This window comes from Capronia epimyces, assembly GCF_000585565.1.
Source record: "Capronia epimyces CBS 606.96 chromosome Unknown aczIQ-supercont1.9, whole genome shotgun sequence".
NCBI classification, from domain to species: Eukaryota; Fungi; Ascomycota; class Eurotiomycetes; order Chaetothyriales; family Herpotrichiellaceae; genus Capronia; species Capronia epimyces.
The window spans coordinates 527,242-549,605 of record NW_006912912.1 but is presented as its reverse complement, the minus strand read 5'-3'; the positions used below and the strand labels follow the sequence as shown (position 1 = coordinate 549,605).

Here is a 22,364-nt window from a genome sequence, read left to right as displayed (position 1 = left end):
GCATTGCATGTCAAGAGTCGAACCTCAGTTCATCGTTCAGCATCGCCGTCGGAGCATGATGCTGTCAAACCAACCGGGCCGGAGGCGCTGGGTGGCATGGATAACAGGAACAGCTGGGCTAAGCGAAGGCAGGGCTTTCATTGTTGAACTATCTTCCTTCTAAACTGCTGGGGTGGACGCAGGCGAGATCTAAGCCGAGCGAGCGGGCTCGGTGACAGCGTGGAAAACGAGTCTATCCTCTGATAACAACCACAATCCGTGACTGGACGGCACGCGTTCTAGGCCAGATAGAGTGTGAGATAGCTTGAAAATCACGTCGAGTGACCGTTGAGTCTGGGCTTTTCACTGCCGTTCTGCAGGATCTTGTCCATGACCCTGCCGAGGCGCTCTACCGCGTCATCGCTGATCTGGGAGTGGATGATGAGACGAGAGCCTCGGATGTTCAGGCCCTCTTCAGCGGCGAGCTTCTGGATTTCTGACGCCGGGATCCCTGCATGGGCGAGGTCGAGCCACACCATGTTGGTCTCGACCGGCTTCGACAGTCGGCCCCCCTTGCTCTGCCACATGTCCGCGACCTTGCGGGCTCGGGCGTGGCTGTCTCGCAGCTTGCCACCTTCGCCGCGAGGTCCTTTCCCAAATCCTTCCTCCACCGCCACCCGAGCCGCGGCAGAGATGACGCCCGCTTGTCTGGTGCCGCCGCCGAGCATCTTACGAATCCTCCTCGCGTGGGCGACAAAGGCCTTGGAACCGACGACGATACTCCCGATGGGTGCGCCTAGGCCTTTGGAGAAACAGAGGCTGACGCTATCGAAACAAGTGGTGAACTCGGGCAGTGTCCCCGCGTCGGCGGCCACGGCCTCCCAGATCCGGGCGCCGTCGAGGTGCATCTTGATGCCGTGCTCGCGCGCAAACGCGGCAATCTTGCGCACTTCGTCGAGCGGCATGATCATGCCGTCGAGCGTGTTCTCGAGCGATATCACCCGTGTGGGACACGCGTGGACGTCGTCGGAGAGGATGGTGTACTTCTGGACGTCTTCTAGGGTCAAGTGGTGTCCGTTAGACGGGCGCACGGCGATCAGCATGGCGCCGGACAGCGACGAGACGCCGCCGGCCTCGTAGTTGCTGATGTGACCCCGAAAATCACACAGGACGGAATGAGGTGGCCCGGTCAGGTGCGTCCGCAGCGCGACCTGGTTGCCCATGGTCCCAGACATGACCAGCACGGCTGCCTCGTGGCCCGTTAGTTCGGCTATCGATGCCTCCAGGTCGTTGGTTGTTGGGTCTTCCTGCATCACGTCGTCCGAGAGGGTCGTGTTGATGATCGCCTCGAGCATCGACGCCGTCGGCCTCGTCATCGTGTCGCTGCGGAAGTCATACGCCGCGGGCCCGGGTTGCTGCCATGCGTTGAGGGTCTTGTGCGTTGCCGCTGTGCCATTGGCTTCGTTGATTTTGTGCGAGGAGCTCATTTTGTTTCTAGTGGTGCAATAGGAATTGGAATAAGAATAATCTGGAGTGTCGGGAAGCTTATGCAGTGGTTGATTTGACCTTGACAACGAAGAGCAGTGTGACAAGACCGTTTCCCACCCTCTGCTTTTGCTGGCTCGGAGTGATAGCCTTGGTCCCAGTGCGAGCATCACCAGCGTCGCATAAAAGTTTTGATGGTCGATACCAGGTGTATATGTGTGTGTGTTTTATGTACCTAGGCAGACACCTGAGGTACCTTGGTCTCTTTCTCGATTGACGCCACGACACGCCTTTCAGACGTGCAGGGTGGGGGTCGGTGATGTGCGACTGTATCGAACTGTGAGTCTAGTCACCTTGGTACTAATATCACTAATATGGATTTGGAGGGTGCGCAGTTGCGTTGTATTGTAGGCGATGGGGTGAGGTCCCAACCTTCCAATTGGCTGATGCAAGCACTTCCAGTTTCGCTTTCCCTTTCACGCGCCGTCCGAGTTGGAGCGCGTGCACCCGCGTTTTTCTGCTCCCGAGAACCACCTACCTAACCTTACACCTTACATCTGTAGTGGCCGTACAATCTGATGTGACTGAAGGCCCGACGCATCAAATTGCACCGCCTACGGAATGGCGCCTTCTACTCGTCGGAAGATCTCAATGCCGTCGGAGCCCGCAAAAGCCAACGTCAACCTGAACTGTGCTCGATGCAACAATCCGGTCGGTGTCTTCGACAACGAATGGATCCGCCTCACCAGTTCCTACGTCCGTCCTGCGCAGCCAGGTACACATTTCGGTACAGAAGTCGCCCGGAGAACTCAGGTGGTTCCTGACGGTGCGACACAGCCAGCTCTTCAAGGATGCACGCTCTCAGAAGTGTCGTGTAAGAAGTGCTCGACACCGGTAGGCCAATTTTGCAAAGCAGCCCCGACTCGAGAGCAGGAATGTCTGATGTAGGTATTGCTGGTCTGTGGTGTGCTGATGCGGAGCAGCTGATGCGGATCGCAGCGACCAGTACTTCTACAAACTATCAAGAACGTACCTGACGGATAGCGGAACGGACGACCAAGTCGACCCAATGTTTGTCTTTGGAGGAGATGTTATCCACGCAAGGCCCCGCGTCGCTAGTCGTCTCAGCCTCCCTTCCGCTACAGCAACATCTGCTCCAAGATTGTCGCAGACGCCCTCCCGTGCTCTTGACACGCCTTCACATCCTCAACCGCAGCCGCCGTCCGAACCACAGCTTCCTTCTTCCTACCAGCGCTCCCCGCTACGCAACGGCGTTAACTTTACGCCCGATGATGATTCAATTCTGTTGGAAATGAGACTGAGGTCACAGGAAGAGCGTCTTGCATCGCAAAATGCCAGGCTCCAGCAACAGGACACTCACATACAGCTCTTGACAAGTCTGGTGAATTCCTGTCGTGAATCAGTCGAAGATATGAAGGCTACACTGCGGGAGCTGCAATCCAGCAGCGTGGTGTCCCAGACCGGACTGTTGGCAAGGACTGAATTCGCCGGGAAAGCGAAGGTGACGGATATCGCAACGCGACTAGGCCAGTCTGGCAGTGGAGAAGTCGGACAATTGCGTGCTGAGAATGCAGCCCTGAAGGCAAGACTTGACAGTATCGCGTCGGTCATGGGTGTCGCCTCGGGAAAGGTTCCGCAGACAGTAGCATTTTCCGGCGCTCAAGGTGTTCTGGGTAAGCGGAAGCGCAACGATAGTGTCATCAGATCAGTGTCTCCCCAGCTTCCAGTTCCTGACAAGCAAGATGTTGCTTGGTCGACGCAGATTCCCACTCCGCAGTCTGGCGGTCCACCCGGCACTGATCTGTTTCACGATACATCGACTGCCTCAACGAATGTCTCCTCGGACGGGGACTCCCGGGCTACGTCGCGGCAACCGATGCAACGGAGGAAGCATGGGCAAGAAAGGTCTCGTCCTTCAGCTGACAGAGGGTCCACCGTACCGCGAGGGCGTTCTCAACCTAGAGGAAATCACAGTGGCTCCGTCGAGGAGGATTTTGCTCCTGCTCGCAGACTCACGGGAGCCTTACACGAGACCTGTGGTGATGAATTGGAGAGGTCGGGCTCTGCTCTGCTTAATCTGTTCACTCGAAAGACTCTAACAACAGCTACTACTGTGCCAGAAACCTCGGCGCAGCTTGATGAGCAGCCACTGCCATCATCAGTAGCCGGGAATGGCATATCACTTCAACAAAGGAATAGAGTTCGCCATGCCCAAGATGACCTGGTGGCCCCAATGGATGTTGAATCTTCCAAGCCTTCAGGCACCCATTTCTCAATCACCAATGTCGAATTCAGTGACGACGATCAAGCAGACGAATCCTTCCGGCAGAACGAGAATGTTGATGTGACCCCTGGTGTGACCCGTGGTGAGACTCATTCGCAAGGCGTGCAGGACTCGGCACAAAGTGACTCCCACTCTGTACCAAGCCGGCAAACCCGCCGCAAAACTGCACTTGCGCAGGGCATGCTTCAAACAGGGAAGAGCGACTCCAAAAAGCATGACAAAGCTTCAGGCGAGGCAAGGGCGCAGATCCGGGACAAGAACCAGCTCTCCCAGTTGCAGAGTCCTCTCAACCACATTTCGCCAGCGACCACGGCCGCGCCGCCCCGCACGATGAATGAGAATGGTCGTCCAGAGGAGATGGCTAAGGCGCTATCGTCGGAATCCAGGCAAGAGACAACCGAGATAGCGTCCAGTCGAAAACATGAGGTGGAGAAGGCATCATGGACTCAAAAGGCGACGACCCAGACAGGCGATAGTGAACCCCTGGCTGCAGAGATGAGGCTTACCCGTAGACAGCAACTGGCGGAAGAAATCCGTCGACGAGATCAGCTTGCGAAGGAAGCCATGGAGATGGACGACTAGTATCCTGCGCGCTGGACCTCACCAGATCGGAGATAGTAGCCGTATCCTCGGGACAGGTGCATTGGGCTCTACCTTTTCATATAGCAGAATGCTGTGGATGTGCTTCGTGAGGTCTGCGGCGAACTGATGCAAACATCACGAACCAGGACATGGCCATCAAGGGCGCTACCGACTTTAGCTTGTGGTCCAGGAACGTGGAAGCCGGGGCCCGCAGGCATCAGCCACGCCCCGGTTCGCCTGACAGAGACGCCCGGGAAGATAGACGTACTTCGTACGGCGTAGATACCTACAATAGGCCCCGAAGCCTTAGGGGCCCCCTGGCCTCGCTACCTTTGTAATACTGGTGGAACTGACCATTATTTGGTTGGTCGTGGAGGCAGTGAAGGGCAGGCTGCAGGGGGCCCTTGTTGGCGGGGAAATGCCTTCGACGTCCGCAGGCTAAACTCGACCTCATCGAGTCTTCTCTTCCACAGCCTTTCTTTGCCTTTTGTGTCGTACGGCGTGTTTGGTGGCGGGGTTGACATTTGTCCTTTGAATATCATCTGCTGGTCTTCATACGGTTTTCACGCGTTGGCTGCCTATTGGTAAGATTCCCCTCGCCCTCTTGTCTCCTCCGTCAACAACTGCTCACAGCCGGCTACTAGGTGCATCTGTCTCCTGACTTCACGAGCAACAGTCTTTTTCGGTAGGCTGCCCAAATCCCTCCAGTTTCCTGCCTGCCACGTCCATGTCTTATCGATATCTGCGAGTGGATTTTACTGTTGCGTCGCCGCGGCCTTTGTCTTCGTGAACAGTGTCAAGAGACTGGATGGTGCTCACAAAATGTCATATGCCTCAATGCCTGCATGTGATCTCAGTTTTGGAACGTGACTGCAAGTCTGGTGGCATTGCAGCCCTTGCGATACTGGTTGCTGGGCTGATTTGGACAATAGAGAGTATCAGTTCGTTGCTCCTTGGTGCACACTCGGTCAGAAGGTACGTGTGGTCGAAGGCTCATAACCCCTGTGCCATCTGAACATGATGTCGCGCCGAGCGTAGCCTGTTCGGGCATGCTCAGATCCATGGCGACCTCAATAATGAGCGCCGCGGCGGAACACTCACTCACATTTACCTATCCTCCTTGTTTGATCAAGATGGACACCGCTGATAGTGTGGAAGACCAATATTGTAGTTCCAGTGATGGTTGTCTCTCATCTTGCGACTCCCAGAAGACCGGCATAACTCCTGAAGAGTACTACGAAGACCGACTAGGTGATCTAGCAGCATTCGTTCCGGTCAGTAAAGAGTCTCGAGGCAGGATTGAAGAGAGCCTTGTTGACAATCACCTAGCATGGTGCAATTGCCGAAGAATTTCTGGGTCAATCTCCATACATCAACGCAGGAGAGTCCTGGGAGACGGTCGATACTGTGATCATGGCGGACCTATCGCAGCCCACTCAGCCGGCGACACAACCTGTTGATGACCCACGAAAATCCGGAAGGAACCTATCTACTGTCTCCGAAGCCGACGCGACAGATGTGATCTGCCTGCTCCACCCGACTTCTCCAGCTGCCTTTGAAGCGGTCAAGGTGAACCTCCTCCACGGCCGAGCACACATCCTACAAAATGAGGACTTGGATGGGATAAGTGAGGATGACTTGCTGTTCGGACCGGAGTTCAATCAACCCCGAGACATAGCCCTTCGAATCTCCTCCCGAGTTAAGGACCCCAAAGACGGATTCCGGTTTGGCCGTGCTGGCCACCATTCAGATGTGCTCTTGACGCCCTATCAGGATGACCCGCTGGTGAGCAAGATTCATTTCAAGATTTTTGTCAACAGCCAGGGCAGCCTTATGCTTCAAGACCTGTCTACCAATGGCACAATCGTGGATGACCTGCACCTTGCACAAAGAAACCGACGGGGCCAGACAACGCTCAAACCGGCAATGACAGTGCTCAAACACGGGTCGATTATTTCTGTCGTCAGTAGCCGTGACAAACAAGAGGTCAAATTGATGGTACGGATACCTACCCGTGGTGACAACGAGGATGCCTACGAGGAAAACCTCAAAAAGTATCTCGCAGCTAGAGGGGAGGTCGCCCAGTTTGCTTCCATGCGAGAAAGCTCCTATGGGAACCACTGGAATGGAGGCAGCCTTTACCACTTCACGGGCTTGCTAGGAAAAGGAGCGTTTGCAACCGTCTACCGAGTGCAAAGCAAGAATGAAGGAAAGCTCTACGCGGCCAAGGAGCTCGATAAGCGCCGATTCATCAAGAACGGAGTGCTGGACATGAAGTTCGACAGCGAATTAAACATTATGAAGAATCTCAAGCACCCGAATATTGTCAATTACGTGGACTGTCAGACATATTCCCATTGGATATACATCTTGATGGAATTCGTCCCACATGGCGAGCTATCGAAAGACTTACACATATTAGGGAAGATCCCGGAGCCTGATGCCCAACAAATTACCAAACAAATACTGCATGCCCTGGACTATCTGCATCGAAGGAACATTACCCATAGAGATATCAAGCCAGACAATATTTTAATCGCCTCCCGGTCGCCTTTGATTGTCAAATTGTCGGATTTCGGCCTCTCAAAATGTGTCACAGATCAGGAGACATTTCTCAAAACATTCTGCGGGACACTCCTGTATTGTGCACCAGAAGTGTATCCTGATTATCACAATTATGTCCAAGGGCCGACATTCAAACGGCGTCGTCTAGGTGAGCCTATGATAAGGCAGACGGCGTCTGCTTACGACCAATCAGTGGACATGTGGTCATTCGGTGCCGTCATTTTCCACATACTCTGTGGCAAGCCCCCTATCACTGGTAGAGGCGACAACCGTGGCGCCCAAATGCTGAACAACATCATGACAAAGGACGTGGATTTTGATCCTCTTCGAGAGACTGGAGTCTCGGACGATGCCATTGATTTTATTCTGAGGCTCCTCAACAGAAATCCTGCCTTGCGGCCAAAAGAAGCCGAATGTTTGAGACACCCTTGGCTCCGCGGCATCCCGGACCATTGTGACTACGATGATCTAGAAGACGAGGACTCTCTTATGAGACGACAGCTTGATGTTGTCGATGAGATTGATGAAGATCTTCTTGACGACGAACTAATCAACCACCTCAATCAATTAACTCAACTACCGTCTTCTAACCCTACCCCAGACCGTCCAGCAAAGAGGGTAAGAACTGCAGCAAACAATTCACCATCACAAGCAGAAGTTCTCTATCCTACTCTACCAGAACCTGGCGAGAGCTTTCCCCCATTACCTCCTGCAGCACCTGCCCAGCGTCTCTTTGGCGAAATATCACAGTCAGTGCTACGAAGCTCAGGTATCTTTGGGGGGACGCTTCCTCCACAGGTATACAACGAAGTCCACGACATTGGGAATCGTGTTCAACAGATCAGCGTGAATGATTTTACATCGCGGGAGGAGATGGAGGAGAGCGCCGACAACTCAGGTCAACCTCTTCACTACCCTCGCGTATTCGACGTCCCACGGGGGCAGGTTGATTCAGCTGCAAGCCTACTCGGTGCAGAACAGCAAATCGGCCAGCTCAACATGGCTTCCCCGGAGCCAGGTGTGTCCGATCCTGCCACACCCGAAACAGCAAATCCCGTGACGCCCCGGACTCGAGAGTTGTCTCCTTCAGACACTAGCAGTCATCATGTCGACACAGAAGTGAATGATACTGCGCCGGCAAACGAAACCCCGGTATTCACGCGTCGGATTGACCTCGGTCTCTTTTCAAACCCAGCTCAATTCGAGGCCGAGCTTCAAGTGCGTGATGCCGCCAGAGCTGCAAAACATCCTCAAGCCAGAGCCGAGACATTCCATGCAAATGAAAATGCCAGGGTCCAATTACCCTCGATTGAGCTCGCAGCTACGATTGACGTCAGAACCGGACAAGAAAACAACGCTGGCAAGACAGGACTTACCAGCCGTCTTATTCATGGATCGCGCTATCTGACAGAGATGCCGGGCGCTGGTCCCGGAACAGGCCAATTCGTCACGCCTTCAAGGCGGTTCGGGACGCTAACCAGTGTCTCGGGTTCATTTGCAAGTTTGACCGTGAATTTGGAGGGACGATTTACATCATGGGGCCGAGGGGTTGATTGTACCGTCCAACATCTCGATACAAAGGATACACGGATACCAAAGTACGCATTGAAAATTACGTTTTGGGCGCCAGGAATAGAAGCGCATGTCGAACGAGGCGGGGATTGGACGCAGGTTCCTGGGATTCGAACCGTGCTGTCGACTTCCGCGAGCGGTTGCATTTGGGTCAACGACGTTAAGCTGCGCAAAGAAACTCGAAGCGGCGATGCCGCTCTTTTTGGAAAGCTCTACACCGGCGATGTTATCACGATATACGACGACGAAGAGGGCCAGTTCTTGAAATTTAGGGTGGAGATCATGTTTGGTGACAGCGCACGACAGCGTCCGAAGAACGAGGCGGGATTCATTGTACAGGAGGAGAGGTACCATCATCGTCGTATGAAGGAGCGCGAAAGTATGAGAATCAGCACGGTTGGCAATGGTGTCGAAACTGGTTCGGCCGCCACGACGGTTCGGTTGGAGGCCCAGTAATTGTACAGTATCATGATTGCTACAGCAAGACAACTACGTGGACTGATGGAGTGTCGGTTTGAAGTTGGTTGCCTGGGCCGCTGTTGGATTTTGCGACTGAGGCATCATGCACCTAGGGGCGATATTCTTCTACCCCAAGCGAACGGCAAGAATCCATGTAACAGTATGTCTAGAGGCGATTGAAAGCCACGGTGTCAAACACTTACCTCATGGCTTGTTCCACAGCATCGTGTCGATTGGCACATGAATACAGCGGCTTCCCGCAGCTGACGCAGGCTACAGGTGGGCACTGTGTGTTTGGCATGCTGAAAGATCTTTTTTTTCTTTCTCTCTTTTCTGGATTGACGCATGACAACTCCGTATGCTGGAAAGAACTCCACCCTTGGCCTGCATTCATGGCAACACCGAGTCCAGTAGTAGTATGTACGCTGTACTCTGTCCAAGGTCACGATCTGATCTTTATCGACAGAGATTGATACGAGTATTGATAGGCAGGAGGAATGGCGCCATCTAGTTCGGTCTTAGACAGGGGTACGAGGCAGAACTAGCCATTCGTGTAGAAAACAGCGGAGGGTCCGACGATTCGACGAAGCCAAACACTGGCGGACAGTTCAACGCGGTGGAGTCGAAGAGCTTTTTTCCTGGTGGAAACAATCAACGATGAAACGGCAAGGAGAAATTAAAGATGAGGGGGAAAGATACGTCTGTCTCACAGTCAGGTCCTCGGTGAAAGGGCAATACTAAGATGGCGCGTGGTAATAATGATACATAAATAGATTGCTCGTGCGTACTATCGGATGAGACCCGCATTAGGTTGAATTAAATAGGTAGAGTACCAGTCAAACATCTTTGAAAGAACCAGTGAAGGGCTGCCTTGTGGTAGATCTAGATGGTGAAGTTGAGGCATGGCTGAGATATGTCAAAGTCAGTCGTTCCGTGACCAAGGCTGCAAGATGCCTGGTTCCGCCTGCGGCCATCCCGGGGGGCAGATTAATATTTATTTAGTAAAGACGACGGAAGCCTCTTCAGCCAGGAACATCTAACGCAGACACCGGGCACCTACCGGGCAAGTCTAGGCGGGTATTACAGGCTGTCAGTTCTCCGTACAGCCGAATAGTTGGGCTTGCTTAGGCCTTAGTTAGCGACATGGTGTGTGCGGCCTGTGCTGCTGCTGCTCCGACTTGTCCATATGATAATCATGTCGAACATCGCCTGCAACCACTGAATTGGAATTCCAATGCCCTCCGCCGACCTTTCTCTCCCCTTCCTGTTCGGACTGCACCACTGGCCTCTGAATGCAGCCGTCAGCTGTGCCACCCTATGTTGTCTTGATACGTTGTCATTTTGAACCTCATGCACACACGATCGCGACACTCCGATCAGCCCGAAATTCTACCCTTGACATCCTCCGTCCCCCAAGCTCAACTCACGCCAATTCCTTGACCATCGACGCTGTTTTCCTCTCACGCAGCCCTGATGGCAGTCTAGCCTTGTGACGGTCACTCAGCTATTGTCTGATCATATGATCGTTTCGCTGCGCTCCCTATCCAAAACCTCATCCCCGTCCCCTATCCGGCCATGTCCCGGACACCATCACCACTGCCTGGTGCAGGGTGGACAGCACAAGGTCCAAATGATGGCAGCTCGACACCCAACGGCTTGTACACTGGAACAAATCTCTACAGCAGTAATGAGGATCAGTGGGCAGCGGCAAAGGCCAGAAGTGCCCAAGTCAGAGGCTACCCAAGCATACAAACCAAGAATGAGGGCTTTTTCCAACGATCCAGGCGGAAAATCTCCTCGACACTCCCGATTTTCAGTCCTTACACGCCATTGTCGGCCAATTGGAAAGACCCAGAGAAGTTGGGTCGGAGTAGGTGGTATCCAAGAGGTGGCGGCACTTTGTCGAAGGTCAAAACATTTGCTGGAAATGTTCTGCGCAAGTTCAAATTTCTGTTTATAATACTGTCCGTTGTGACTTTAACCACGGTCATTATGTCCCAGATGAGTAAGTGTTGAATAGAGCCTCACAAATGCCAGGACTGACTGTCACGCAGGTGTCATGACTAGGATCCGCGGCAATTCTCATCTCGGCGGCGGGAGCAAGTTTGTCATCGTCCTGGGAGCAAATGAAGGAGGTGGTGTGATGGAGTGGAAAGGTCCTAGAGAATGGGCGATCGAGCGGGACAGCATTAAGAACAAACAGAGATACGCCGACCGATGGGGATACCAGCTTGAAGTCACAGACATGAGTACCAAAAAGAGATACGCACATGAATGGAGGGAGAGCTGGGAGAAAGTTGACCTCGTGCGAAATGCCATGGCTAGATATCCCAAGGCCGAATGGTATGGTGTCCCCTTGTGTCGGATTGTGAACAATGACTGACACGCCGAGACAGGTTCTGGTGGCTTGACTTGACCACCTTTATTATGGAGCCATCGATATCGCTGCAGTCGCACATCTTCAACGACCTGGCCAACACTGTCTACCGTGATATCAATGTCTACAACCCACTCAACATCACGCATCCCCCCGAAACAAAATTTCTTGATCCTGTGGCACGATCAGCCACAGGTGACAATCAGACGTCCTCTATCGACATAATCATCCCCCAGGACTGCGGTGGGTTCAACCTGGGATCTTTCTTTCTACGACGATCACCCTTTACCGACCGTTTGCTGGACATGTGGTGGGATCCTGTTCTATACGAACAGAAACACATGGAGTGGGAACACAAGGAGCAAGACGCCCTGGAGCATCTATATTCCTCCCAGCCTTATATGAGGACGCACTTTGCGTTCATTGACCAACGAAAAATCAATTCCTTCCCTCCCGGAGCCTGTGCCGTTGAGCCAAAAGAGGGTCAGCCTGTCGAGGAGGGAAAGACAGTTTTGGACCCACGCTTTCATTATAAAGAGGAAGATCGCGATTTTCTGGTCAACATGGCCGGCTGTGAATGGGGTCGAGACTGCTGGGGTGAAATGTACATGTACCGAGAGCTCAGCAACAAGTTGAATCGATCTTTGTGGGAAAAGTTCAAGGACTCTTGCAGTGAGACGTGGGCAAGTGTTAAGAGAAAAGTGACCTGGAGCAAGAAAGGATGAGGCAAAGCAAGCCTATGGACGAGAGAAGAAGTTTGAAGGCGCGAGTCGACCTCTTAGGGTATGGTCAAGGTCCAGCTCGGTCAAGAGCGAAAGCCCGAGAACGACACGAGACCAAAAGAAAGAGGCATGATTTACCAAGGAACCACGCCACGCGTTTTCACAGCATCAGCCTGGGGAGTTATGGGATGATGAACTATCACCACATCATTCTTGGGACGGAATGATCATACAAGGATTCGAGCTTTGAGCAGCGGCCGAGCATGGGGGTGGATGTTTTTCCCCATCAGACCTCGCTCAAAAGACAGGATGGAGCCATTGTAATTACGGGTGTTTTCTGCAAATGTATACCTAGTTGGGGGACGCCTTGGTCGAAAGAAATAGAATTTGCGAACACCATACTATATCATTGCTGAAACGCAACCGCGGCAGTCGGGTGCGGTGTCTACTTTGCGGGAGAAAGTTTCGCATGCACACCAGCATGACAATCTAACGGACAGATAGATAGATAGACAGATAGACAGATAGACAGACAGACAGACGAGACGGAGGCAGGCGAGAGATAGAGATTCCGCCTCTAAACGTTTAGGTTCAAGAGTCTGACGCTTTGAGAAGACGACGCCGACGCCGACGCTCATAGAATCTACGTAGTCTCGCGTGAGACGTAAACCCGCAGCTGCAGCTGCAGCTGGCTTCCGAGCTTCACCGAGTGTCTTTGCCAATGTGCGCGCGAAGTCGAAGGGGTGGTGGTGGTAATAACGGGAGGGCCAGTAGTGCACTAGGTATGTACTCCGTAGGTACCTAGAGGCCAGTACGGAGTACGGATATAATATGTTACGGATACTGTAGTTAAAAAGGCCCAAGCCCCTAAGCCCTAGCCCGGTCTTGGACCCTGCCGATCTCGATCTCATCCTCGTTTAGGCAGGTACCTGAAGCTAGTCCTCCGCACCCCGTACGAGTACCGGCAACCGGCAGTGGCAGTAGCAGTGGATGAGTGAAGCTCGGACCCGGGGCGACGCGACCATGGATGAATGAAGGAATGAATGACAGGCAGGAAAAGAGGAGCACGTCCTCCGTCCTACGTCCTCCGTACTCGCCTTTGTTCTGCTCTGCTCTGCTCTACTCTGTAAAAGTCATCCTTTTCCTATTCCTTTTCTCATTCCATCATGGCCTCCTAGTAGTACCTACTGTACCTACGAGTACCTACACATACATAAGGTATGATATATCCAATGCGTGCCGAGCATGCCGGATATACGGATCTGTATACATACCTATGTAAGGTAGTGACGTGAGCTGTGCTGCTCAATGCTCAACCATGAGTGAGCGTGAGGTCTGAGGCAGTGACCAAGATCTTCCCGAGTCCCAAATCCCCACGATCGATCGATAGGTATCCCAGATCCAGTTCCAGTTCCAATACCGGTGCGGAATAATATTTGTCACCCTCGTCTTTCACGTCTCTTCTCTCGTCTCGGCCGTGCTGTTCCGCAAACTTGGACTTTTCCATGCAATAAAAAACCAAGACAAGATGCTGTTTCGCAAACTTGGACTTTTCCATGTAAGAAAAAGACAAGACAAACGCTGTACTAGTACAAAGTAGACGGATACAGGCGAACGGAACGGCCTTGCAAAGGCCATGTCCCCTGGGCACCCACCCCTCTATTGTATCCGTACATACATAAGCAAAAACAATCAGCAGCCAGGATTCCCAAATGGTCACCCACTTCAGTACTGACTAGCCGGCATCGAGCTTAAGTACCGCTGAGCGAACGGGAAGCGCTGCTTTCTCGATCCTATGGCCGATTGCGGAAGACAATTCTGTTCTTGTGGGATATAAAGCAAGCATACGGAGTAGAGTGGCCGAGTTCGACGCCAACAGCCGCACCCAATCCCGGACGTCGACAGGATCTAATAATTAGCAGGATTGCGATTCTGAATGGCTTTTCAAAAACCACGTCTAAACCACCACTGCCGGTGCACCACACTGAAGGCACGCCGAATAACCACTGCATTGATGATATTATGTTGAAAAAAGGGCATGCCACGGCAGACAGCATTGATTAGTGGTATCACTGATGCCTCAAGGATCGCCAGGTCAGGAGGTTGATGACTTGGGCCCGGCCCGGCCCGATCCAGAACCAATGTTTCACGAAAGAAAAAAACCGGGGAATAAACAAAGCCGGCAGCGGAGAAACAAAAAACAAGAAACAAGAAACAACATCCATACTCCGTACATCTCGCTCATCGTGTACCGATATAGGTACAAAAAAATGCACAATCAAAGCCCGACTTGTTCCCAGGACGCTTGGATTCTGCTACATAAGGTTCATCACGCTCTCAACCGAGCTAAGAGTTACAAGCTGCTGTACCCCCAAACACCACAACTGATTGCTCATTACGGAGTACTTTTCGAATGATTGTGGAATTACCAACCGAACTCCCCTTCTGCTTTCATCGTTGCTTCGTCAGCGGTACCATCCTGAATGCCATAACACCTGAGAGAGGCTTCCTCCCGCCTTTGCAACATTCAATACACAGGCACATCGAAAATGTCGTTTCTCCAACCTCCTCCCGTCTCCTCTCCATCTTGCACCGCCTCCTCTGCCCTGAGAGCCTCCTCATGCCAGAGCTTCACAATGCTTCCAGGCGTATACACGCCTTTGAAGACACCCCGTTTGGGAGCATCCACACCCACTCGAGTGTAGAGATCCGGGTCTTCCTCAGGCGTCAGTCGCGCCATGACTGCTTTCAAGAATGTCACCACGTCTTGCGGATCAGCGATGCGCGTAGCCCGGAGGCGTTCTCGAGCAAACACCAACTCGCGGTTTGCTGCTCGCAGGGCGTTGACAATGTTTTCGGCGAGCGCCTTCTCAAGGGACCGGCGGACCAGATGTTTCAACAAAGGCTTGAACAGCCAGCCGAGCCAAGAGAGTTTGGACTTGCGCAATTTGTAGTCGAGTTTGTGGATATGCACCTTCACCCCCCGGAGGGTCAGAATCTGTTCGAGCTTCTCGCGTCCAATCTCAAGATCCAGGGTAATATCGATGCCGCGCTCATCCAGGTAGAAACTCGCAATGCCTTCATCCGCAAAATGCACCAGGCCCGCGTGGCCCCGAATCCAGAAGCCAAGATCTTGGGCGGCAACACTGAGACCATTGATGGTGATGGTCACGAGAGATTTAGTTTTCGAGACCGTTTTCCGAGAATGCGCTTTGCGGATTTCCAGGTCGTTCTTGGTCGAAACCGCCAAGCGATATGGAAGGAAAGAGGTCGAGTTCACGTTCCGGCCAGGTTCCAGGACAAGGTTTTCGAGGAGAAGGTCCATCTCTGGCACGGAGACTTCCACCCGAGGGATGGGTATGTATTGCACATTGCGAATCAGCAGTGGGAGAAAGATATGGATGGCGTCGGTGATGAGGTCCGGATTGATGATCTTGCTTGTTGGAGACACAATTTCATAGATTCGCCGGGTTGTCAATATCAGACCATTAACATCCTTATCTTCCATCATCGAGTTGATTGTGACCTGAGCTTGGCGGAGCAACTGGTCAAAGTCGGTGCGGAAGTCCGAGTCATTGCCCAGTTTGGAGGATTTCTCTTTCAGCTCTTCGATCTTCTTATCCGCGTCGTCGAAAAACTCTGGGTCCGTGAACATGTGTTGGACCGTGTTGCCGACGTCTACCATGAACGTCTCAAATTGAGGGTCGGACTGAGCGTGGCTGAGGAGCTTGTTGAAATCTTGTTCCAGTTGCTCCCATGCTTCTCGATCACCGAAGCTGCCGAGGAACTCCCAGAAGTTGCGGACTGCACGATCCAAAGCTGGATTGGTCTCGATATCGTCTTGGGCGGTTGCGAGAGCGGCATCTGCAACACGGGAATACGCTACAGCATATCTCTTGATCAACTTTGCCAACGTAGACACGGAGTCGTTGTAGTCTGTGCGACCCCTCAGGTTGAGAACGGCCTGCTTGATCCGATGAAGTAGAGTCTCGCGTTGTGAACCGGAGAAATTTTCCTTTGCACTCTCGAAAGAATCAATGCCGACTTTGGCTACCTGGGAGCCGATCACTTTGGTCGTTTCTTCCGCATTTTGTTCCAGCTCGTCTTTGGAGGGCAGAGTGCCTTCATCGGCCTCAGGCTTCGCCACGGCACTTTGTTCCTGTTCGGAGAGTTCGAGTTGTTTGCCCGTCTCATGTGCTGCCGATGACAGGGAAAAGGCCGTGTCTGCCAGAACTTGTCGTCCTATTGTAGCAACATCGTTGACAAAGAGTCTGAAGTCCGCATTTGCAAGCAGGAGACTTCCGACAGTCCGGAAACTTTGGTAGGCGGCCTGGGCCTCAGCTCGAGATTTGGCCTGGCTAGCTGAATGGGAAATGTCGTTGATATCGAGGGACACTCGGGATTTGGTGAGGTTCCAGATGAAATCTTGAATCTGATCTTCGGCATTCTTATGATGGAGAAGTTCGATGAAAATCTTCAACCATGCACGACAGTTTCGAACCAAGAGCCGGCCCGACTGACTGAGCTCCTTGTTGTTGGGATTGAGGACGTCTGAGGCAAGCAAGGTACGCAGATTGACAATGGTCTGCTCGTTCGAGGGCATGTACGCTTTGGAAAGGGCCCTTAGCATCTGGTAAGTATGCAGCTTCTGGTGGAGGGCCCTTTCACGTGCAGTGTCGTCTTCATAGCGAGGGAGGAGGGGCGTGGTATCTTCAGCACCTCGCTTGCGGCCAAAGCCGCAGCACGACGAGAGAAAGGACATGGTCATAGACAGCGACAAGAGCGATATGGCCAGTCAACAACACTAATGATGTGCTGATTGTTGCCGACGATCACAGGCAGCCATACTAGGTAGCTTTGAAAGAAATGCAGGCGAAGTTGGGCGACTGCGGTTGCAGCTGTGGCTGCGGAGTGCAGGATCGTGACGCTTCCTAAGTAACCTGAAACGTCATAATGACCGTCACACTGCCTAACCCCCCTCTGGGACGAGGTGATGCCGCCCTAAGCCCCTTAGCCTTAGGAGCCGGGTACGGAGTACGGAGTACTCACCCGCCAGGGGGGGCGGGGCGGCCAAAGGACCCGGCAACTTCGCGTCTACCTCACCCGAACGAATTGAACGGTCACTTTCGAGGTGTTGGACTTCGGTCGAATCGAATGAATTGAGCACTTTGGTTCTGCAAAAGGCTGTTGGCTTCTCCTTCTCGATTTACTAGGTAGATGCTATCTATCGATTACATCCCACAGTCTATTTCATGAACTCCGTCCGTCGTTCCATGTCAAGTCTTCTGTAAACAAATAGGAAGTCCACGTTGCTTACTGATTTATGTCGTGCGGCCACATTTCTCAAACGCAAAGTACGTTGTGTTGGTTTGTTACAACTGGCTGATTGACCTCTGTCATTCTTGTCGGTTGTCATTGCAATCAAACTACACAGGCACAGGGCATCCGAAGCTGACGGCGACGGTTCCGCCAGGGCCGAAAACATCAATCAAACCCTCAATGGCGGCCCAGGTACCCATTCCACAGCATGCAAGGCCAAGAAGAATGTAGATCAGTGCAATAGTGCTTCTGAACCAAGTCTTCTTGTAGCCTCTGATCCATCGCTTCAGGCCGTCGTCGTGCCTGATTGTCTCGCGTGTGGTCGGGTTGAAGCCTTCACCGGGGAGTTCGGCAGCCTTGTGGATGATGGTGCTCATGTACATCATGCCGGGGAAGGTGTATGTGAAATTCATCATGAAGACGGCGCCGACCAGGCTGGTAATGCCGTTGAGGTTGGGTACGGCCCCGGCAACGATAAATGCGAGAATCCAATAGCATGGTCCCAAGGTGTACCAGAGTATCTTGCCCTTCTTTTCAACAATCGAGGGGAATTTGAAGATGGACTGGAAAACTTCAAGGTACACCGTCTTCATGCCGATGTTGAAGTACATGATGATTGCAATCCAACCGGAGAGAAGTCTGAGAACGTTGCCGGCAGTCTGTAGGCCATATGGATTGACAACGTTCACGATGTTGTTGGCAGAATATTGGCCGTAGAAGGAGTAGACGAAAACACCAAAGAACATGTAGACGATGCAAATGAAGGCCTGGGCCAAAAGCATGCCCTTCCAGAAGTCTAGCGGATGTCTCATTTCCGCGAGGAAGGCGACGAAGAGCAGAGCGCCAGCATAAGCATAGACCATGGTGTTGACGGCATTGAATGTTGCCGCAAAACCTGGAGACTGCTGTTGGTACTGATCTGGTGGAATGCCAGCAAAGACTTTGATGGGCTCGATGGTCTGGATCAGTGTAGACCTCGTAATTGCTGGGTAGTAAGGCGCAAAGTGTGCAGCAGCCACCATACTGTTGCAACCATGGTCAGCAAGACATGCCAACGCGCGGCTCGAGGAAGAAAACTAACCAGATGATGAAGTTCACAATGTTCATCCACACGGCAGCATTCGAAATCCATCCAATCTTCCTCAAGCTTCGAATAAATCCTCCAAGCATTCCGACCACCATGATGACAACCATCATACCTACGAAGCAAACGCTCGAGTGTGCGATCTGCTCAATGTTCAAAGCCTTGCTGAAGATCAAGATGGCTACGGTGAAGAATTGCTGGAGCGATTGTGCGATGTTGATGAAATGGCGCCAATATACGCCGAAGAGGCGCAAAAATGGATCACCAAAACTCTGCATCGGGTAGCGAGATGAGTCGAGATCGATGAAAGTTTTCCAGATAACCCAGCCGCCCCAGGCAGCGAAGATGCCGAAGATGAGGTAGAGAGCCACACCAGTGCCGTAGCCCACGCTGGCAAAGACGAACCTGTATTGAACTGTCAGCCACGATCTGTATTGTATCTGCGTCTCAGGGAGTTCTTACGGTGCACCTGACCAACCGAGAATGTCAGTGGTGATGAGGAAGAACATCTGGCCCCAGCTGGCAGTTCGGAGTGCACGAGCAGCATTACGCCATTCCGCGTCTGAGACCTTGAGCGAAGACTCGGCAGGCTGACCATTGTCAACAGCATTGTCAACAACGCCCGGCTGCTTCTCGTGAAGCTGTGCCAGGGTCTGGAGTCTAGCCTCTTTAGCTGCCTTCGCCTTCTCTCGGCCAGCCTTCGAAAATGTGTTCTTGATCGAGGTACGAAGGGGAGAGCCGTGCTCAGCCTGGAACACTTTGTTCTCTTCAATCTCCATCTCACGTTCAATCTTGGCCCAGTAGACGAATTCTTCGTAGGTCACGGTGCTATCGGTACGAGCGGCGAAACCCCATACGCGCTCCTTGACCTGCGGCTTCTCACTGGGCGAGACAGATGGCTGCTTCCGCATCTGCTGCTCGGTCAGCACAGCATGCTCTGGCGCTGGACGTGCTATTGGGGCGATATGCTCCATGGCTGAAAGACAGTGGAGTGTGTGAATGAGAGAAACACGGAAACGAAGTCGTGCGCTGTGAGGAAAGCAGGGTCGTCCGAGGACCAAGGGACTACTAATAAGTAGCCACACGAACGGAGCTGTCTATCTCATATCCCAGCTGTCGCGCCTCACGATGTAACATAGGATGGACAAACGAGCCATCCGGGCAGTGGCGATATAGCCATTGGTAGCCGCTGGATATTGCCCAGGCGGAGTTAGTGGTATCTCGTACTTCTTGCTTCTCTTGGGTCTTGATAGCTTTACTTGCGCCGCACAAGTATAGCCATATTCTCTGCTGTTATTGGCGGGGTGATCAATTGGGGTCCATGGGATGAGCGATGAAGGCTCGCTCGCTTCCATTCTAGCGAACAGATAAGGCAGATGTGAAAATGCAACTGTTTCATCGCACATCGCTTGAAGCAATAGGTTCACTCTTCTGTGAGTTGAATGGACTGCTAGGTAAGATGAAGGTATGCTAGAATGGTAAACTAACACGACACTGGTTAGTAGTAGACGACCTTCACCCCGGACACGCCACACGCCAAGCACGAATCAGTCCCGGGCGGGAAGTTGATAAGCTTCAGCCACAATCGTGCCAATCATGATGCCAGTGAGCAGCAGCGGCAGGGTTATCCCGCTTACTACATGTAGGTACGGTCCGTGGTCCTAATTGCAGTGGTTGTATGGGCTCTGTACTGCTCAGTGCTGATCGCCAGGGTGAGATAAGGACGGGAGAGGGGGGAGGTCGCCGACTGTCACCTAACACCTACGAATCTCCTCAACGTTACATGACTTTTTGGTCCGTCTAAGTCAGTCCTTCTCTTGAACAAGGGTATGTTTATATGTCTCCACAACCAAGCAAGATAAGCCAAAGCTGTTCCTTGGCCGTAGATCCTCCAACTTATTCTCCGGGACATAGATATGCAGTATGCGTGGTGTGAGCAGAGAACCTTAGCAAGGAGAATGTCCACAAAGTGATTAACGTTCTGGGATCCGGGAGACGGCCGGGCGAGGTGGAGTGTAATAAACACCCTTCGATTCTAGCGATCAATAAGGTGGTATCACTAGTAGGTCAGTGAATAGATACTCAAAGCTGCTCAAAGGCATAGATGAGGGTTTATCAAGCAGCGCTCAGGCCTGTATAGCCACGGCTCAAACCGGCTTCTCAGGGGGTTAGGTCAACGGTGCAGTGCCCAGGTCTAGAAATAGAAATAGATTGTAAAGAGGTCATGATCCGGCGCAAAGTGTAAGTAGGCTAGGAATAGACAAGATCAATAGAGATATAGTACGTACGAATAGATAAGCCAAAGTCATCGTCGCCAGGGGGATTCATATCAAGGATCTACAGTGCGATACGTAGGATCGAATGTGGACGAAGTAGGTCGTTTGTGATTGAGATTGTAGTACGTTCGAAGGGCTACGCGCAAGAGATATCCTCGAGGGGCGCATGCGCAGGTACGTGAGTCAAACCCGTGACAGGGCAGGGTTATAAAAAGGTTCCAATAAGTAGGTAGGTAGGTACGGAGTCCGTACAGAGAGAAGGTGAGGGTTGAGCGGTGGTTCTAAAGCGGCGTAGGTCGGGTGAGCGCCCACGTGACCTGGCCGTCGGTTTACCTTGTTTTTATGATCCTGCTCCTCCGCATGCCCAGCTTCCCTTCAGCTCCATGATTTCCCGAACTCCTGCATGAGTGAGCATGTCGCGAAAGAAGATGCAGAATCTGGTATACAGTGTACTTTTGGGACTGGGGAAGATGAACGGGAACTGTGGGGTGGCCGACCACTCTCCAACTTGAACGAGGACAATTCGGGGACTTCACCTCCCCATTATTATCAAATCCACTGCCCAGGCCTCATCATCTGGGAGAATCGCGTGGTGGAAGATGAGGTCTAGATGCGTCGCCTAGGCCTTCCTGACGGTCCTTTCCGCAAGCTCGAATTTCGGTATCCGACGGTTATGTCTCGGGAAAGGAGCCGACGACGGTGGATATCGGATGGTGACTCATTATTTTGTATCCGTACGGGGTACGGATATAGGTTGTTGCTGTGAGATTTAGAACGAGCGAAGCCGAGGCAGCCCTGTTGTACAGTCAGGCGGAGAAGCAGTAATTATGGCTCGTTCTTCATCGTTGCGGACTGGGTTGCTGCACACGCAGGAGTAGGAGCTCGACGGTCGGGCTCCGATGATCCTGCTATAACGGTGACAGTAATTAGTGGCTGACACAGTTCATCATCATAGGAGGAGTGTCTCCCTGTGTCACATACTCCGGATGAGCCCATGTGCTACTTTTGGACTGGACGGACGTCTGGCATCCCGACTAGTAGTACCCCTTCGCTTCCCAGCTCCCCAACCTTTGGATGAGCTCCGAAAACAGCGCCAGGCCATTGGCTGGTTGCTGCGCTGGCATGCATCATCTTCCGAATAGGATGACTCTCACGAAAGTGAAAAAAAAGTTGAATCCCAGCTGAAGACACACGCTCTTCGTATAGGAGACTCATCAATAATGATGCGACAGGCCCCTAAGGCCCTGAATGCTCCCCCTGGGCGTCCATGCCCTCCTTCGTCTGACCTGGTGAGTTCCCACTCCGTCATCGGTCAAAGGGCGTCTGTATGCCTTATCCGCCGCCATTATTTATTGTATCGTCTTCATGTGCGCACTCCTAGGACACTTTCATCGTTTCCCTCCCGGTTTCACCCATAATTTGACTCTGGCCGGGCATGCGCATGACTGCTCGCCTGTGTACGGATACATTCACCCTTTCTCGTCCGTTCCACAGGGAGACCACCGAGTACCCAACATAGTCCCCATACTGTCGGTGCCCGGTCCGAGGGCCAGTCACGGCAGCCGAGCTACCCTCCCTCCCATTCCGAATGCTCTACAAAGTCACCAGACAACCCCGACCGTGGTCCAGCTGTCTCGTC

The 22,364-nt window shown here is 52.6% G+C and overlaps 6 protein-coding genes across 6 annotated transcripts; 3 read left to right on the top strand and 3 right to left on the bottom strand.

Moving 5' to 3' along the window:
- Window positions 1-311: 311 nt before the first annotated feature.
- Window positions 312-1,466, bottom strand: A1O3_09186 (threonine aldolase; the record flags this gene model as incomplete). Its single annotated transcript, XM_007739281.1, has 1 exon — window positions 312-1,466. One exon carries the CDS (start codon window positions 1,464-1,466, stop codon window positions 312-314), a length of 1,155 nt encoding a protein of 384 aa, XP_007737471.1.
- A 649-nt stretch (window positions 1,467-2,115) lies between these two features.
- On the top strand, window positions 2,116-4,351 carry A1O3_09185 (uncharacterized protein; the record flags this gene model as incomplete). The annotated part of the gene is made up of 2 exons (XM_007739280.1): window positions 2,116-2,408; window positions 2,464-4,351. 2 exons carry the CDS (start codon window positions 2,116-2,118, stop codon window positions 4,349-4,351), a joined length of 2,181 nt encoding a protein of 726 aa, XP_007737470.1.
- A 1,413-nt stretch (window positions 4,352-5,764) lies between these two features.
- Window positions 5,765-8,944, top strand: A1O3_09184 (CAMK protein kinase; the record flags this gene model as incomplete). The annotated part of the gene is made up of 1 exon (XM_007739279.1): window positions 5,765-8,944. The coding sequence occupies one exon, from the start codon at window positions 5,765-5,767 to the stop codon at window positions 8,942-8,944; it is 3,180 nt and encodes a 1,059-aa protein (XP_007737469.1).
- Window positions 8,945-10,522: 1,578 nt separating this feature from the next.
- On the top strand, window positions 10,523-12,049 carry A1O3_09183 (mannan polymerase II complex MNN10 subunit; the record flags this gene model as incomplete). Its single annotated transcript, XM_007739278.1, has 3 exons — window positions 10,523-10,952; window positions 11,002-11,295; window positions 11,340-12,049. 3 exons carry the CDS (start codon window positions 10,523-10,525, stop codon window positions 12,047-12,049), a joined length of 1,434 nt encoding a protein of 477 aa, XP_007737468.1.
- A 2,524-nt stretch (window positions 12,050-14,573) lies between these two features.
- Window positions 14,574-16,808, bottom strand: A1O3_09181 (uncharacterized protein; the record flags this gene model as incomplete). Its single annotated transcript, XM_007739277.1, has 1 exon — window positions 14,574-16,808. The coding sequence occupies one exon, from the start codon at window positions 16,806-16,808 to the stop codon at window positions 14,574-14,576; it is 2,235 nt and encodes a 744-aa protein (XP_007737467.1).
- Window positions 16,809-17,472: 664 nt separating this feature from the next.
- A1O3_09180 (uncharacterized protein) lies at window positions 17,473-19,423 on the bottom strand (the record flags this gene model as incomplete). Its single annotated transcript, XM_007739276.1, has 3 exons — window positions 17,473-18,388; window positions 18,447-18,854; window positions 18,912-19,423. The coding sequence occupies 3 exons, from the start codon at window positions 19,421-19,423 to the stop codon at window positions 17,473-17,475; spliced, it is 1,836 nt and encodes a 611-aa protein (XP_007737466.1).
- Between the last annotated feature and the right edge of the window lie 2,941 nt (window positions 19,424-22,364).